The sequence below is a fragment of the Copidosoma floridanum genome, unplaced genomic scaffold (genome assembly GCF_036245765.1).
Source record: "Copidosoma floridanum isolate Cflo_tuat_1 unplaced genomic scaffold, Cflo_Japanese_pri ptg000007l, whole genome shotgun sequence".
NCBI classification, from domain to species: Eukaryota; Metazoa; Arthropoda; class Insecta; order Hymenoptera; family Encyrtidae; genus Copidosoma; species Copidosoma floridanum.
In genome coordinates this window covers 10740620-10759291 of record NW_028321884.1, presented here as the reverse complement: position 1 = coordinate 10759291, position 18672 = coordinate 10740620, and the positions used below count along the sequence as shown (strand labels likewise).

Sequence of the window (18672 nt, the reverse complement as noted above, 5' to 3'; positions counted from 1 at the left end):
CTGATTAAAATTTCAACATTAAGTAAATAGCAGTAAACGGGCGGCTTTTTTTTGTCGTAAATAGGATGTTCACAATTTCTTAGGAGTTTTAGAATACACAAATTATGTTAAAATCCTTAAAAGTTATTTTAGTATTATAAAATTATAGAATTGCCTTGTATCAAAGTAACAATATTAATTTAATTTGTTTTGATGTATCCGAAAAAAATGTTGACTACATATATATAAATATATATTTTTAACGAAACATAAATAAAAGAAATGAAGACAAAATGATACATTAAATAAAAAAAAAATAAAAAAAAATCTACCATGAAGTGGATTTGAACCCTTAAGTGCAAAACAATCTATAAAGGGGCATAAGCCTTAACCATCTTAGCTATTCGAAGGACGGAAGGTGACCCTTTCGAAGTCACATATGTTCATGGATATCCTCCGGAGCTTGTCCTACAGTTTACAGCAGTTAGGATGTGTGAAATTAATAAATTAGTGGTTAATTTTTTGAAAACATAAATGGATTTGGGAATTTTAAGAGTACGGGAAAGTTAAAAAATAATGTATTGAAATCAAAATTCTGTGTATATAATTAATGAGCATTTAGTTCCACGATTTAATTAAATAAGATTTATAGATAACATTGAAGCCAGAGCGAGAGCAAGTCAGTTAAATATATACATAGTACTCGGTTGCAGAGTCAAAAGACTCTCAAAAAAGAAAAACTCGTATCGTCGCTTGCTTTGGCTGTGCGTTCAGATATATACAGCTATATATATAGCCGACATTTCCACTCCTCTCCTCGTAGGCGCACATTCGGTATACCCCTTCCACGCGTCTCCAAAATGTGCGCCTATATGGACATTTCCACGCGAATCCACTCTTCTCATACCCCTACCGTGCTTCGCAAATAAAAAAAAAAATGTGCGCCTGGTTCGGCCGCTTGGCCGCGGCGGGGCGCTCGAACCACTGGAAAAAAGTGGGCACACTCCGCAGCATGGCAGTCAGCAATCTTCCTACTAATCTCTGTCCCTGCCTGGCATCGGGCCCACTAATCCCTACCTATTAGGCCCTAACACTGTTTCGCATTCACCCAGGCCCGAAGACCTGTGGAGCAAGGAAAAAACCCTGGAATTACTCTGAAGGAAAATTCCACGGAAAAACCCGCCCCGAAACAGCCGGGGATACATAGGAACTTTTTCCGGTGAAAACATTTTTTGAAAAAATTTGCACTCACCGGGAATCGAACCCACGACCCCTAGAACAGCGTTGTATCAGTAGCAAGCACGCTTACCACTGAGCCAACGCCGCTCTTAATAAGTAATTTATTATTTGTTACTTTTAAAATAAATAAATAATTATTAGTACAATTTTTCATCATTTAGCAATTTTCAAAATTTTTTCTTACATTATAGAAACACATACATAGATGTGTTTGCTTTTTGTTCTTTCATAATTTTTCCATTCGTGATTGAGGTGATTTTTTGGTTTAAGGACGTGCATCACTGTTACCGGGGAAAAAGTTCAGAGGTAAAGAGGAGCGCGAATATGTGCAGCAAAATTGAAAATTGTTTTTCTTATGTGGATATATTAGTTTTTTAAGCATTGTATCCTTGAAATACATCTTTTCTTCACGACCGAGTAGATTTACAATGGAATATAGGGAAAAAATTGATACACTTGAACCAAAGTGTTTTATTTTTGTAATGCACTGGTTACTTCAAAGTAGACTTAGCAAATTTTTTGTTCATCCCAAAGAGGGCATGAAAATAATAGCAGCTGCAGGAAAAATCGCATAACTTGTACAGAAATGTGTAAATATTGCTAAGGTAAACATTACTCGAATGTCGAACTCGTTGAAGACAAATGCGACAATGCGTTAAATATACCTTTAACCGTGGATGAAGTACTGGACAGAATGAACGAAGAAACTTATTCCGATCCAACGCAAAAGTTTGTAGACGATGACGACTGTACGTATGCAATGATCGATGGTGCAGCAGGTAGCGAGACAGATGATACTTATTGCGGACATATTTCATCAAAAGAAGCTAAATTTTAATGCATCAAAAAATTTTGAAAAGGAATATATACAAAAATTTGAATACATATATTTATTTTACAATTAGTTTTTGTATTGAATTTGTTAATAAAGCATATTCAATGTATAATACTAAGTTTTTAACTGTTCAATCATGTACAACTTATTTAAATTCAAACATCAGCCGCAGCCCGTGTTTTGCCCCATGCGCACTGCAACCGGTCGGTCACCTAGTCGCAAGAGAAGGATCTAGATGAGAGCGCAGAGCTGCCACCGGTTGATATAATAAGACATTTTTTATTTTTTTTTGTGCTTCCTTTTCATTAAAATTGATAAAGTGCTCTCGCAGTATGATGTAGGTATACATGAAGATGAAACACATTGTTTCGCAATGTTGCCAAGAAGTTAAAAAAAAAAAAAAAATTGTTTCGCAATAAAAAAACGTAACTGTTAGTCCGTTATTGCAAAAAAAAAAAGTAAATTTCCTATATCCCACCTTCAGAGTAAGCTACAGTATTCTTTTTTTTTTTTTTTTTTTTTTTTTTTATGACGAATACAATGCCGTTTGTTGCAACCAAAAACATGCAAAATTGACTGAGAGATTGAAATTGACATGATAGTTTTTTTCCTACGTCGATCGAAAGGTTTTAGGTATAAAAATTTTTTTTCGCACTTTTTCGCCCTTAACGTGTTATTAACAATAAATAATGCATTTTAAAAAAGTGTCCATTTCATAGGAAATATGACACAAATTGGTGGTTGAAAAATTTCACTAAGAGCAATAGAAGCGGAGATGCAAGCAAAAACCTGAATAAAAAATTGGCATTTTTTCTTAAATGGTTAAATAAATAAATGAATCTGACGGTTGATTTGGACAAAAGTATTTTTCTCGTATTCCTGGGGAAATTCTGTATGGGAATTACTATTTTTTTTTCTACTGGTAAACATAAGATTAAAAAATCCTCCGGGCCATGGACTACTTGGCGCACAAAGCGCGTGCACGTGCATGTATGTGTCATCATATCGATTACCGTCGATTTCACGTTATAGCATATTACAACTTCGTTTAAGGAGATATTGATCTCGAAACTCTTAGATACTCCATGAGAATTACTATCAGAAGAAGCTAATGGTAAAACGCAATTTAGATCATGAATAAGTACATCTAAAGAATGAAGTAACTCTAAAGAATCTAATGTATCTTTATAATGTATTTGATTGTGTACTCTGAAGGCGATAAGTTTATGTGTGACTTTCACGTACTCGTATAAGTGCAAGGGTGACATTTAATTTCTGTTTCAATGTATGTAAAAGAATCCATGGTACCCATTCTTGTGCTTAGAGCCCCTAACGTTATGTCGTAACGATATAATACGTTATATATTCAAAAAGTTTCTTAAGAAAGAAAAAAAAAAATACTATTAAAAAAATAATAAATCGTGTGAAAAACTGTTACAGGCTGCAATATGAATAAATACAACGAAAAACACAAAAAATACGCACTGGTAAGTACCCCGAGAAGTCAGGAAGTAAAATTATCTAAAGTACTGGAAACAATTTTTGCAGGGGTATCAGATAAAATAAGAGTTAAATTAACAGAACAATTGAATCGTAGCAGCTTGGGTGAAGACAAAATTAATAAAAATAGATATAATAAACCCTGGGATATGGCTTAAGTACTATTTGCTAAGAAGACCAAGTTGAAGGGTATAGATGATGAAGATGTGATGAAATTTTTATCCAGCCTAGAAGAATATTAATAAATGTCGTCTCTATTAAAAGATAAATTATTAAAAGCGTTTTCATCCTTGAATAATTTGGAAAGATTATACAACATACAAGCACATTTGCAAGATCCAATAGAAAATGTCACGTATTAAAAATGTTGTTGTAGAATTTGAGTTCATTTCTTTAACAGGCAAAAAATGATTTTTTCGCTGTTTCCGCTTTATTTTTGTCTTTTACTTTATAGAGCATCTGCATTGCAATCTAGTGCAAAGTGTATTGTACAAAAATGTATTATATCCGACATTTTGTAACATCTTTTTCTGGTTAATAATTAGATAGTCAACTTCAAAAAAATGTGAAGGAAAGGCCAAATCTAATCATTTACAAATATGTTTCATGTAAATTATCCTACTTAACCGGAAAAAAGTTTTTAAAAAATGTATTAACAATTATTAATAACCAGTGACAAACGTAATACTATAAAGGTTACTATTTGCACATTTGTATGAATAAACGAAAACATCAGACCATGTTTCATGACGTTATATCCAAAGAAATTAAATTGGTCTTATGGACTACTGCAATCAATACATTGATTCAAACCAATTTGTATATTTCAGCTGGTAAAGTAGCTTCACTTTCATAAGCATTTTCTGTAGGGGAGATGCAATGTGAAACTTTACAAGTGATGGCTCATAGAAATGTATTTAGTCCATGCATACGGATATAAATCAAATACATTAACGATGAAAATGGAAAAGTTTGAATTTAACTTAAAACTGTTTTTTCTCATGATATCACAGGAAACATGTTAAGCTTTGGTTTCATCAACATCACAGGTAGTTTCTCATAGTAACGCATGTAGTCCATGCGTACGGATGTAAATTGTTGTAGGGGGAGCGGAGGTTCATTTACAGTACAACACATTTTTACTCAAAAAAACTACAAGATGCATGTTGTATTTTCGAGACAATATGTCATTCTATTTGAGAATTTTATATTTTTAAAGACCATGTCACCATGACGAAAGATCCTTATATGTTGTGAATCACTATGTACTTGTTGGGAATGCTATTTTCACGTAACTGAAAATAAATTAAACTAAAATAAATAAATCATCTTGGCTTATATTGATGCTACATAACATGTTTGTTTGAACATGTATAAAAATACCTGTACCTAAGCTGTAATGATTATGTAATAATACGTTTATAACTTTTTCAGATATTTCAAGAAATAAAAACTTTAAAAATGGCACATTTATGGGATACTAATTCAGGACTGATAAATAAAGATAATAATAATAAGCCATATACGCTCACTGTCTAAACGTAACATATAATTCTCGAGCGTAATAAGTATTACCTTAATTTTTCACACTTATTTTTGCTTTTTTGTTCAAAATTAAAAATAAAATAAAATTTGGCCGGTCTCGAAAATAATACATTATTATTGAAGTAAATAATGACTCAAATTCCATTAAAGTAGTCTTAAATTTTTAAGATTCCTACTACTTACAGTTAAAAAATTAGTTCAATACAGGCAATTGTGATGCCGTTGGAGAAAGTTTCTAAAAACTCCATATTTTGATGTACTTTCGTATTGCAACGATAACTTGAGCATGCTACAAATATCAAAATGTGAATAACTTTTAGAACCACTATTTAAACAGTACTAACTACTAAGTTTAACTGTGTTAAAACCTATGCGTAACGAAGTGAAAAGAAATCTCATTGTACGTACATCCACCAGCCTAAATGTTGCTATCCTTTAAATATGAATCAGCACAGCTGCCTCAAAGACATTGCGAAAAACACATTTTATCAACTTATATTATACAAAACTGAATGTTAGTTTTTAATCAACTTATAGTATCCAGACGAAAATGCCCAATAGATTTTTCAAGCACGCAATATCGCTTTTTAAAAGTATCCTCAACCTCATAAAACATCGCATGAGCCAGTTTAGAGTATTGACATATTACATACTCTCCTGAATCATTGCACTAGATGCCACAACTGCTAATTTGGCTGTATAGTTAAAAAAGCAACGTTTTCATCTTTTTTAATGTGCATCAACTCAATTTCCCAAAAAATACAGGTAGAAAACATTCCTTCAGCTTGAATGGCACAAAACTAAATAAATGAATGGTTTTTTAAGCACAATGTACTGGGCAGCTGTGTTGATGCACATTAAAAAGATGAAAACATTGCTTTTTTAACTATACAGCCAAATAAGCAGTTGTGGCATCTAGTACAATGATTCAGGAGAGTACGTAATATGTCAATACACCAGTGGCTCATGCGATGAATTGAACTGTTGTGGATGGTCTCAGAAAGGGGCATTGGCAGCTATAAAAATCTTTAGGGCATTCATGCTTCAATGTTTTATTCTTAATCGACTCAAGGTATGTAGTTAAGAATGCCTAAGAGGTTTGGCGAGCTGCCAATCTCCCTTTCTGAGACCATCCACAACAGAACAATTCATCGCATGAGCCACTGGTGTATTGACATATGACATACTCTCCTGAATCATTGCACTAGATGCAACAACTGATTATTTGGCTGTATAGTTAAAAAAGCAACGTTTTCATCTTTTTTAATGTGCATCAACTCAGTTTCCCAAAAGATACAGGTAGAAAACATTCCTTCAGCTTGAATGGCACAAAACTAAATAAATGAATGGTTTTTTAAGCACAATGTACTGGGCAGCTGTGTTGATGCACATTAAAAAGATGAAAACATTGCTTTTTTAACTATACAGCCAAATAAGCAGTTGTGGCATCTAGTACAATGATTCAGGAGAGTACGTAATATGTCAATACACCAGTGGCTCATGCGATGAATTGAACTGTTGTGGATGGTCTCAGAAAGGGGCATTGGCAGCTATAAAAATCTTTAGGGCATTCATGCTTCAATGTTTTATTCTTAATCGACTCAAGGTATGTAGTTAAGAATGCCTAAGAGGTTTGGCGAGCTGCCAATCTCCCTTTCTGAGACCATCCACAACAGAACAATTCATCGCATGAGCCACTGGTGTATTGACATATGACATACTCTCCTGAATCATTGCACTAGATGCAACAACTGATTATTTGGCTGTATAGTTAAAAAAGCAACGTTTTCATCTTTTTTAATGTGCATCAACTCAGTTTCCCAAAAGATACAGGTAGAAAACATTCCTTCAGCTTGAATGGCACAAAACTAAATAAATGAATGGTTTTTTAAGCACAATGTACTGGGCAGCTGTGTTGATGCACATTAAAAAGATGAAAACATTGCTTTTTTAACTATACAGCCAAATAAGCAGTTGTGGCATCTAGTACAATGATTCAGGAGAGTACGTAATATGTCAATACACCAGTGGCTCATGCGATGAATTGTTCTGTTTTGGATGGTCTCAGATAGGGACATTGGCAGCTAGAAAAATCTTTTGGGCATTCATGCTTCAATGTTTTATTCTGAATCAACTCGAGGTATGTAGTTAAGAATGCCTAAGAGGTTTGGCGAGCTGCCAATCTCCCTTTCTGAGACCATCCACAACAGAACAATTCATCGCATGAGCCACTGGTGTATTGACATATGACATACTCTCCTGAATCATTGTACTAGATTTTACAACTGTTTATTTGGCTGTATAGTTAAAAAAGCAATGTTTTGATCTTTTCAATGTGCATCAACACAGCTGCCCAGTACATTGTGCTTAAAAAACCATTCATTTATTTAGTTTTGTGCCATTCAAGCTGAAGGAATGTTTTCTACCTGTATCTTTTGGGAAACTGAGTTGATGCACATTAAAAAAGATGAAAACATTGCTTTTTTAACTATACAGCCAAATAAGCAGTTGTGGCCTCTAGTACAATGATTCAGGAGAGTACGTAATATGTCAATATACCAGTGGCTCATGCAATGAATTGTTCTGTTGTGGATGGTCTCAGAAAGGGACATTGGCAGCTTGAAAAATCTTTTGGGCATTTATGCTTCAATGTATGCATGAGCCACTGGTGCATTGACATATGACATACTCTTCTGAATCATTGTACTAGATTTCACAACTGTTTATTTGGCTGTATAGTTAAAAAAGCAATGTTTTGATCTTTTCAATGTGCATTAACACAGCTGCCCAGTACATTGTGCTTAAAAAACCATTCATTTGTTTAGTTTTGTGCCATTCAAGCTGAAGGAATGTTTTCTACCTGTATCTTTTGGGAAACTGAGTTGATGCACATTAAAAAAGATGAAAACATTGCTTTTTTAACTATACAGCCAAATAAGCAGTTGTGGCCTCTAGTACAATGATTCAGGAGAGTACGTAATATGTCAATACACCAGTGGCTCATGCGATGAATTGTTCTGTTGTGGATGGTCTCAGAAAGGGACATTGGCAGCTTGAAAAATCTTTTGGGCATTTATGCTTCAATGTTTTATTCTTAATCGACTCGAGGTATGTAGTTAAGAATGCCTAAGAGGTTATGCAAAATAACGCTTCTTTTAAAAATAGAATGTTCTTGGGGTATGGATGAAAAGAGAGAAGCAAGAAAGTGTAAATGAATAATTAAATATTAATTACGGTGTTAAGGGTAGAGACTTATACAATCCTCTTCGTCTTTGACCTTGATGTTTTTGGAAGCTTTTTTTTTCACGTGTTCTAATGAACTGGATCAGCAAATAAATTTCAGGAAAATACTCTGTGGCTCTTTTACTTACTGGTCGACAAAGTTGAGAACCTCATCTGTCCCCCCTACTCTGCTATTAAAGCGTCTCTGCAACATTCTATCTAAGGATACTATATATATGTTAGTGACAGTAACTTTTATGTTACTGACCGTAATTTTCGCTGCGGGAATCCTCTTCACCCAACGCTGTTACTATCCATAGTAGAGCCATTTAAATTATTATAAACCAGCCGCAACTTATTTTATAGATACAAAATAAAAAAGTTGACATTGTCTGTGCTATTTACGGCAAGTTTACAATTGGTGGTTAACAAATGGAGGTTGGGATCTTATTTATTTATGACACTTGAAATTTACTTCTCTGTAATAAATGTATTTTTTATTTGGTAAGATGTAATGTTCCATTCTTAGGAGCACTGTGAGAAATCAATGGTTTTATTTATGAGGTGATGTGTGAAAAATATTAAATTACATCTATAGTGGCAAAGTTGAAAATCTTGAATCGAATATTCTTGAGTTATTAGCTGCTGCAAATAGCTTTGATTTAAAATGACTGAAACTGATGTGTGAAAATAATTTCCTCCATGGATTAAATATTTCCAATGCTTCAAGCCTTTTGTTGACATCAGATGATCACGATGCCAGCACATTGAAATTAAAGGTCATGGAGTATATTGCTTTGAATGTAGCACAAGTGACGGAAACAGCATGATATGAAAAGCTACCAGACCATATTTGATTGTTTAAATCTTCAGCTCAATGGTAGATATAACATAAAAGTTGAATATTTAAAAACATTTTTAATTTTTTCAACAATTTTGTGATAATTTATTGCAGAACAAAATTCATCAAGAAACTGGAGCATTGTTCACATTAGATATTAAAAGAAAAAAAGTGGTTGACTTTATTTTATTAGCCATATACTTATGCATGTAAATCATTGGCACAGTATATTTATTGAGTTACATGAATAAACGATGTTTTTATCCCATTATTCGTCAATTTTATAGATTATTGTATACTTTAATAATAATTAGTATGAACTTCCTTGTCACTTATTAGTATTTTGAATAAAGGTATCAATTTTCCAATTGATGCTACAAAATTTTCAAGATGAAAAACATTTTAATGAAACAAAGCCATCACAATTCAATTATTAATTCTCTATAGAAATTAATGATGGACAAGAACACAAATAGTTCCAGCAAATGTTGTCGGTTCTCTCAATTACTGGATTGTTGCTCTCAAACACAAAAAGCGTACTCATTTATTGGTGGTCGAAACGTTTAATGAAGTTGGATAGTCTGCTCCTTTTTGTTGATGGCATTCATTAACTTTCTAAGCTTTTTAAGTTAATATTGTTGAAAAGTAACCTGAAACGTCGCTTAACGTACCTGCAGAGGATGCATTGTTTCTCTTTAATTTTTCTCGAGTAAAAGATATATTGTTAACTTGCCGCAAATAACCTAAATACCGTTAAAATTTTATTTTACAACCATACAATCAGTTGCGGCTGGTTTATAATAATTTAAATGGCTCCACTATGGATAGTTAATAGTAATAATTCTTTGGATCAGCGCCATCTTGCGGTCTTTATTTTTTGGCCAAAAGTGGCTCCTAAACTTTTGAACTCGAGCTTTAGCGATTAGAGCCATTTAGTCAATTATAAACCAGCCGCAACTCACGATGGAGCTATAAAATGAAAAAATAACATTACATGTGTTTTTGGCGGCAAGTTAACAATCTATTTTCTACCAAAAAATTAACCTCCTAAGTGTTTGTACTTTTAAAGATAAATTTTCAAGTATAAGACGGATTGTTAACTTGCCGCCAAAAACACATGTAATGTTATTTTTTCATTTTATAGCTCCATCGTGAGTTGCGGCTGGTTTATAATTGACTAAATGGCTCTAATCGCTAAAGCTCGAGTTCAAAAGTTTAGGAGCCACTTTTGGCCAAAAAATAAAGACCGCAAGATGGCGCTGATCCAAAGAATTATTACTATTAACTATCCATAGTGGAGCCATTTAAATTATTATAAACCAGCCGCAACTGATTGTATGGTTGTAAAATAAAATTTTAACGGTATTTAGGTTATTTGCGGCAAGTTAACAATATATCTTTTACTCGAGAAAAATTAAAGAGAAACAATGCATCCTCTGCAGGTACGTTAAGCGACGTTTCAGGTTACTTTTCAACAATATTAACTTAAAAAGCTTAGAAAGTTAATGAATGCCATCAACAAAAAGGAGCAGACTATCCAACTTCATTAAACGTTTCGACCACCAATAAATGAGTACGCTTTTTGTGTTTGAGAGCAACAATCCAGTAATTGAGAGAACCGACAACATTTGCTGGAACTATTTGTGTTCTTGTCCATCATTAATTTCTATAGAGAATTAATAATTGAATTGTGATGGCTTTGTTTCATTAAAATGTTTTTCATCTTGAAAATTTTGTAGCATCAATTGGAAAATTGATACCTTTATTCAAAATACTAATAAGTGACAAGGAAGTTCATACTAATTATTATTAAAGTATACAATAATCTATAAAATTGACGAATAATGGGATAAAAACATCGTTTATTCATGTAACTCAATAAATATACTGTGCCAATGATTTACATGCATAAGTATATGGCTAATAAAATAAAGTCAACCACTTTTTTTCTTTTAATATCTAATGTGAACAATGCTCCAGTTTCTTGATGAATTTTGTTCTGCAATAAATTATCACAAAATTGTTGAAAAAATTAAAAATGTTTTTAAATATTCAACTTTTATGTTATATCTACCATTGAGCTGAAGATTTAAACAATCAAATATGGTCTGGTAGCTTTTCATATCATGCTGTTTCCGTCACTTGTGCTACATTCAAAGCAATATACTCCATGACCTTTAATTTCAATGTGCTGGCATCGTGATCATCTGATGTCAACAAAAGGCTTGAAGCATTGGAAATATTTAATCCATGGAGGAAATTATTTTCACACATCAGTTTCAGTCATTTTAAATCAAAGCTATTTGCAGCAGCTAATAACTCAAGAATATTCGATTCAAGATTTTCAACTTTGCCACTATAGATGTAATTTAATATTTTTCACACATCACCTCATAAATAAAACCATTGATTTCTCACAGTGCTCCTAAGAATGGAACATTACATCTTACCAAATAAAAAATACATTTATTACAGAGAAGTAAATTTCAAGTGTCATAAATAAATAAGATCCCAACCTCCATTTGTTAACCACCAATTGTAAACTTGCCGTAAATAGCACAGACAATGTCAACTTTTTTATTTTGTATCTATAAAATAAGTTGCGGCTGGTTTATAATAATTTAAATGGCTCTACTATGGATAGTAATAATTATTTGGATCAGCGCCATCTAGCGGTCTTTATTTTTTGGCCAAAAGTGGCTCCTAAACTTTTGAACTCGAGCTTTAGCGATAAGAGCCATTTAGTCAATTATAAACCAGCCGCAACTTATGATGAAGCTATAGAATAAAGGAATAACAATACGTGTGTTTTTGGCGGCAAGTTAACAATCTACCTTATGCTCGAAAATTCATCTTAAAACGTATGAATACACAGGAGGTCGATTTTTTGGTATAAAATAGATTGTTAACTTGCCGCCAAAAACACATGTATTGTTATTTTTTCATTTTATAGCTTCATCATGAGTTGCGGCTGGTTTATAATTGAATAAATAGCTCTCAGCCTGATTGCTCTGATTGAGAATTTTAGAGGCCACTTTTCGCTAAAAAATGAAGACCGCTAGATGGCGCTGATCCAAATAATTATTACTATTTATAGTAGAGCCATTTAAATTGTTTTAAACCAGCCGCAACTTATTTTATAGATACAAAATAAAAAGTAGACGTTGCTTGTGCTATTTGCGGCAAGTTTACAATAATTTTTTTATCTAAAAATTGACCTCCAAAAGTATAGATATTCTACTCACGTTTAATAAATTCGACCATATGGCACTATTTAGTAGCGATAGTGATTACTATACTTAATTACTATAATTACTACACATATCTTCACGTATATCGTACACCGTGCTCTCTTTACTAAAATGATAAAATTAAAAATCTATCTGTTGCGTTGATTGTAAACAAATGTAGGGGGTCAAAAAGTGTATTGTCGCATGCACTGTACGTGTGTACCAGAGATGGTGACATCGACACGAAGCTCTGACTTCCGCGGGTAAAGTCATATTTTTTGTCAAGGGGGTAATTGACCTCGTACGTCAACAAAACGTAAAATTTCACAGGAAGGTAACATCTGCCGAAGCACTGAGGAATCCTTTAAACGATGCTCACGTGGATTCAATTGTTTAAAATCCGATAAACACGATACGCAAGAGCTGTGAGAGTTGTGACTGTGTATAGTTTTTTGTGTTTGTTTTTCTCCGTATCGCAGCGGCGGAACTGTTAACGTGGACGGCTACGACGACAACACGCAGCTATGAACCTTACGGCTGGAAATCCCAACAACAACGGCCTTCTTTTCGCCGCCTTCAATCAGGATCAAGGTATTTAGGTCTAAGTTGAAGTTTTTATAACAAGTGTCTTCATTGGATTCGGCCTGACCTCTTTTTATTCTTCCCATCCTTTGAGGATCAAGGCCTTGCAATTTTTTTGGAGTTGAACGTTGTTGCAAACGACGTTGCCTACATACAGCTGCTTGTTTTTTTGCCAACTTCTCAATCTGATTTTATTGCTGAGTGCTCTCTGATCGACCTTGTCCATGTTTTTTTAAATACTTGTACTATAAGTACACCAAACCTCTTTTCATTAGAGTTATTTATGTCTTCCCAAATAAATCTTCGAATGTCCTCGATTTTTATGTAATCCAATGCCTGCTTGATCTGTATTCAGGAATGATCCAGTTTCTTGATTATATTTTTGTGACCTAATTTTTTACTAACAGTCAAACCACTAATCTTTTATAGTATTTATTTTCTGTTCTGTAATCAAATACATCAAAGTATTTTGATTTATATATTTTCGAAACATAAGAAACATATTGTCTATCTAGAAATAAAGTATAAAACTTGAACCTACCATACGACAATGATATTCCTATATTTGCCAGTAAAATATTTCGATAAGCTAATTGAATTACAGATCAATGAATAAATGAAACATACCCTAGAATTTATCTTGACTCATTAAAAGTTTTTCTTACGCGTGTAAGAAATAAACTTTTAGTAAACAGATATACTTTATCTCATGTCTTGTTTGATTTAATTGTGCAGGATGTTTTGCGTGTGGGATGGAAAACGGCTACAGAGTCTTCAACTGCGATCCTCTGAGGGAAAAAGAGAGACACAATTTTGCACAAGGTGGCCTAGGATACGTTGAGATGCTCTTCAGGTGTAATTATTTGGCAATAATCGGGGGAGGAAAAAATCCAATGTTCCCTACAAACAAAGGTAAGATGAATAAGCAGTCACGACATGGTTCAAAAAGAAAATTGTGATCATGAAATTATTCGTTTTAGCTGTAATATGGGACGACATCAAGAAAACAGCTGCTATTATTATGGAATTCAGCACAACTGTTAAAGGAGTCAGATTGAGAAGAGACAGGATCGTCATAATCTTGGAAGGGATTATAAAAGTCTACACGTTTACTCAGACCCCTCAACAGTTGCATGTCTTTGAAACAAATCCGAATCCCAAAGGCTTGTGTGTCCTCAGCCCTAACAGCAGTAACTCTTTGCTGGCGTTCCCTGGAAGAAAAGATGGCCATGTGCAAAGTAATATTTATTTTAACTAGTAAAAAAATTAATTGTGAAACTTTGGAACCCAAATAATCTGTATAAATTACAGTTGTAGACTTGGCAAACACGGAAAAACAGCCTTTGAACATAGAAGCACATGAAACACCTCTGTCATGTATAGCGTTGAATTTACAAGGAACTCGGTTGGCAACAGCCTCAGAAAAAGGAACGCTAATAAGGATATTTGACACACAAAGTGGTCAGATGGTCAATGAGTTTAGACGAGGAGCTCATCATGCCAATATTTATTGGTAATTTTATTTTTCAAGTCGCATCTAAAATTGTAATTTTAATATAAATTTTTCATGTCATTTTTTAATACAGCATCAACTTCAATCATGACTCAACGATGCTGTGTGTGGCCAGTGATCACGGGACCGTTCACATCTTTGCGGTAGAAGATCCCAAATTGAATCGACAATCAAGTTTAGCCTCCGCCACGTTTTTACCCAAGTACTTTGCTTCTCATTGGAGTTTTTGCAAGTTCGAGGTTCCTGGCGGACCTCAGTGCATATGTGCTTTTGGGACCGACAACAACAGCATCATTGGTAACAAATAACGATTTGTCGACAACAATTGCTCCATATTCCATAAAATTATATAAATACAATTTCAGTGATCTGCGCGGACGGCAGTTACTACAAGTTCGTATTCAACAACAAGGGCGAATGCAAGAGAGACGTCTACGAGCAGTTCCTGGAGATGAGCGATGACAAGCTGTGATTCTCCATAGCCGATTTTATGCCCAAGACAAGAGATATAGACTCCTGCGTGCGTAAAACGACATGAGAAACTGTGATTGCTGCAAACGCGCGCTCAGCAGCTTATACACACACATATATACGTCGCTTCCGTTTTGCGCTCGATCATTCGCTATACAGCTTAAACGAATACGTAATGATATGTCTGTTGTTGAAATGTTTATACGATATAAATATATACATATATACATCCGTTTTATCAAAGCCAGCATGATTGAATTGTTGATGGACGCGTTATATATACGAGAGCGTCTGGTCATCGATATGTTGTTATTATAATAGTTCATAAGTTCAAAAAAAATGTTTTTTGTTGCATGTGCAGTATTCGAGTTTATGTCGAAATTTTTTATGAAAGTTTTTCCGATCGATTAAAGTGTGTACGAAAAATGATAATTAACGTCAAAATGATTTATTTGAGCCTGATACTCATAAATTACACACAACAAGTATGAAACATACTGTATTGTGAACCAATATTTGCGAATATATCATGATTAAAATGTTGAGAATCATTTTTAATTACAAATGACAAGTTTGGCCAAGTACGGAACGTATGTCGTTAGCCAATAGAAACACTTAGCATGAAAAATCGCTCTTGTCGAAATCATATCAATTGAAAATGGTTGGATCATGAAGCGTGTGATAAAATTGTTTAAGGACCCTACTTAGAACTTGGATTTACATTGCGTCCCATGGATGTAAGAGGTACCGTCACAACCAGTTGCAGTGATGCTGCTTAACCAAGTGTGTCTTATTCAGTTCAATTTAAATGCGAAGACTTTATATTTGAATTAATAGTAGAACGACTTTCCCTACCTTTTTCTGTGTCCGAAGCTCTTTGCCAGCCCAATCACGACCACATGTTCATACTGTGACGTAGTCTTGGTGATTCATTATCTTACAGCTACTACGATACAAATGTACTTAGTAATGAGGAAAGTGACTGTAAGCGCCCTTGTTTGACGATTTGTGTACGATCTGCGGGATCGTCGCAAAAAATCGCATAATAAAACGCTTTGCGAAAGGTTTTTTTACTCAACATTTTTTTTCTTATTTTATTATTAAAACATCTCAAGAAATTCAGTAATTCTTTGTCTGTGTGATTCAACACAATCGATAATAAAATAGATGCCTCAACAGATACTCTGATGGTGTAGGGTATCATCTTTGGTCATTTACAGTGTTTTTAGGTTCTTATTCGGCTTACCTTTTAGCTTCACCACCGAAAAATCCTTTCAACGTTCTTTTCCTAATTTTTTTGTCATAGACATCCAGTTTAATCAGAATCGAAGACCTCTAAATGGTAACAAAAAAAAAATTATATAAATTTGTGCGATAGACGCACGTTTCACTGATAGGGTCGTTATGTTCCAGAATCTTGAAAGTATCGAAATGTTATCATGTAAATAAAAATGTTTATTACAGCCTGTGCAGTATTTAAGTTTGTGTCGAAATTTATATGAAAGTTTTGCCGATCGATGAAAATGTATACGAAAAATTGAAATTACCATAAATTAGATTCATTAGATTATGTGGAACATAGTGTATTGTGAATCGATATTTACGAAAACAGCGTCATTAAAAAGTTTAGAATCATTTGAAATTACAAATAACAAGTTTAGCCAAGTACAGAAATGGTATCGTTAGCCAATAGAAACGCACTCGATCGTAGGAAAAGTATTGCTCTCTCGTTCATATCAAATGACAACTGTTCGAAAAAATGAAGCATATATAGAATGATAAAGACTGTTGACGTTTAACTTTAACAATGGTAGGATTGCACGAAAGTTATGAACGATTCACCACGATTTTTTGGCACCGATAAATTGTGATTATATAAGTCACCAATTTCACACTTGTTTAAAATCCGATTTTTATTTTATCGTCGTTAATTACATATTTGCTATACGTTTGACTGACTGCAAATGAATAATCAAATTTCGTTCAGTCACAACACATTTTTGTCAATTTCAACTTTTTTTTTATATCGAACAGAAATAAATTTTTTATCGATATTTCCTTGGGAACTGTCAATGTTGTATTAAAATGATGTGTAACAATGGTTTTTAAAAAAAATTGCAAATAAATGACGAAAAAAACAAATAACTAAAAAACATTTTTGTTCACCCTCCCCTTGAAATAATTTAATTTCCATAGTGGTTAAATTGATTAAAATTGTTTATTCAGAACAGTTACACATATACACATGAGAATTCGATTAGTTGCGTGTGGATACTGCAAGTTTTTATTTTCTTTCGTCTCTTTATTCGTGTATTTGCGATCAACATGTGCGTTATTCCATTGATCAAATCAAATAATTGTTCTTTTTGACTGTTGCTGTTTGGTAAGAAACGTAACATTTATTTTGAATTTTTTAGACACCACTTCTCGAGACTGCCTTACATTTTTGTGGAAGCCAAAAGTGTAACTAACAAAAAAAACTAATCATAATAAGATACAAAATTTTTTGCATAATATAAAAGGAGGCGTGATAAGATGTGTGTATTTGATTAGAGCTGAGGGTATGGATCTTAAAAAAAAAGAAATTACTTTTTTGTATGAGTTGTCTACGTAACGACAAATAAACATTTGCAAATAAAAAAAATTAATTTATAATGGCACAGAAATAGTTTAAAAAAATCAGATTTAAAAACATTTTTTTAGCAATTATTCAGAATATATTTTTTAACCAAGTCAACGTTGTTGATTAAAAAAAATTTATTTTACATGAAATAGATGTACCTAATAAGGAAAAAAAAAAAAATTAAGAAACATTACATGTAGTAAAGTTACACTTTTTCCTCTAGTAAAAAAAATGTAGCAGTTGTGCCTCAAATGTAAAAGTGTATTTTTTTACATAAATTAAGTCATTTGTGTTTGAATAAACAACAGCAACTTTGTCCGTTACAAGACATGTTGATACAGTCCGACATATTGCATGCACAATATATTATATATTAAGTTTCACGATAGTATTTATAAAAAAATACTGTTTTCCGCGTATTTTTTTTTTCATACGTCCTACATTTAAATAATAATCAAGTAGCGACTGTCAATCAAATTAATGTTTGTGTTCAAACACGTAATAATCGAAACTACCGAGAATGTTTATATGAATAAGAAGTGTTTATTGTATATGATACTGCAATTTTTCTGGTATATTATAATTTTTAACAAATGAACAACAGTAGCAACAATTGTGTTCATTTTAAATTCAAACTAATTATAATATGTATTGTCAATATCGATAAAAAAAACGTTAATATGCAACAGAAACAATTTTTTATTTTAAATACGCAATTACTTAATAAGAAAATTAACAAGAAGTGCGCTTGTCAGCAATAATACTTTTCTTACGAAATAACCATACATTTTTTTTAGAAACTATTATAAAAAAAAAAAAAAAAAAAAAAAAAAACATGTGCGCATAATACATAATAATTTAATAAAACTATACATACTTAATTTCAACAATTTTGGTGTATATGTACAAATTACAATACTTTTCGAGATCATTTCGCTTCGAATGAGGTTTACCATACTTAATCACCTCAAACATAAAAAAATCGCATAAAAGAGATTATCGTACAAAGCAGTAACAAAAAAAAATCAACAATCACCTAAACCCGACCTATAATTGTGGAATCGCCGAAAAAAAAAAAAAAAAAAAAAAAAT

At 33.0% G+C, this 18672-nt stretch overlaps 1 protein-coding gene across 2 annotated transcripts; it reads left to right on the top strand.

The window, feature by feature from the left end:
- Window positions 1-12500: 12500 nt before the first annotated feature.
- LOC106639079 (WD repeat domain phosphoinositide-interacting protein 3) lies at window positions 12501-16923 on the top strand. 2 transcript variants are annotated; one of them, XM_089588495.1, is made up of 7 exons: window positions 12501-12654; window positions 12722-12982; window positions 13709-13885; window positions 13954-14211; window positions 14285-14486; window positions 14560-14783; window positions 14852-16923. In XM_089588495.1, the coding sequence occupies exons 2-7, from the start codon at window positions 12916-12918 to the stop codon at window positions 14956-14958; spliced, it is 1035 nt and encodes a 344-aa protein (XP_089444621.1). In that variant the 5' UTR covers window positions 12501-12654; window positions 12722-12915; the 3' UTR covers window positions 14959-16923. The 2 variants fall into 2 exon arrangements, with proteins under 2 accessions (XP_089444621.1, XP_089444622.1); XM_089588496.1 differs by having other exon boundaries at window positions 12501-12725; window positions 12871-12982.
- The last annotated feature ends 1749 nt before the right edge of the window (window positions 16924-18672 follow it).

Coding starts and splice junctions, on each gene's coding strand:
- LOC106639079 (XM_089588495.1), top strand. CDS start 12,916: ATGAACCTTACGGCTGGAAATCCCAACAACAACGGCCTTCTTTTCGCC. Junction 13,886..13,953: donor AATGTTCCCTACAAACAAAG/GTAAGATGAATA, acceptor TATTCGTTTTAG/CTGTAATATGGGACGACATC. Junction 14,212..14,284: donor AAAAGATGGCCATGTGCAAA/GTAATATTTATT, acceptor TATAAATTACAG/TTGTAGACTTGGCAAACACG.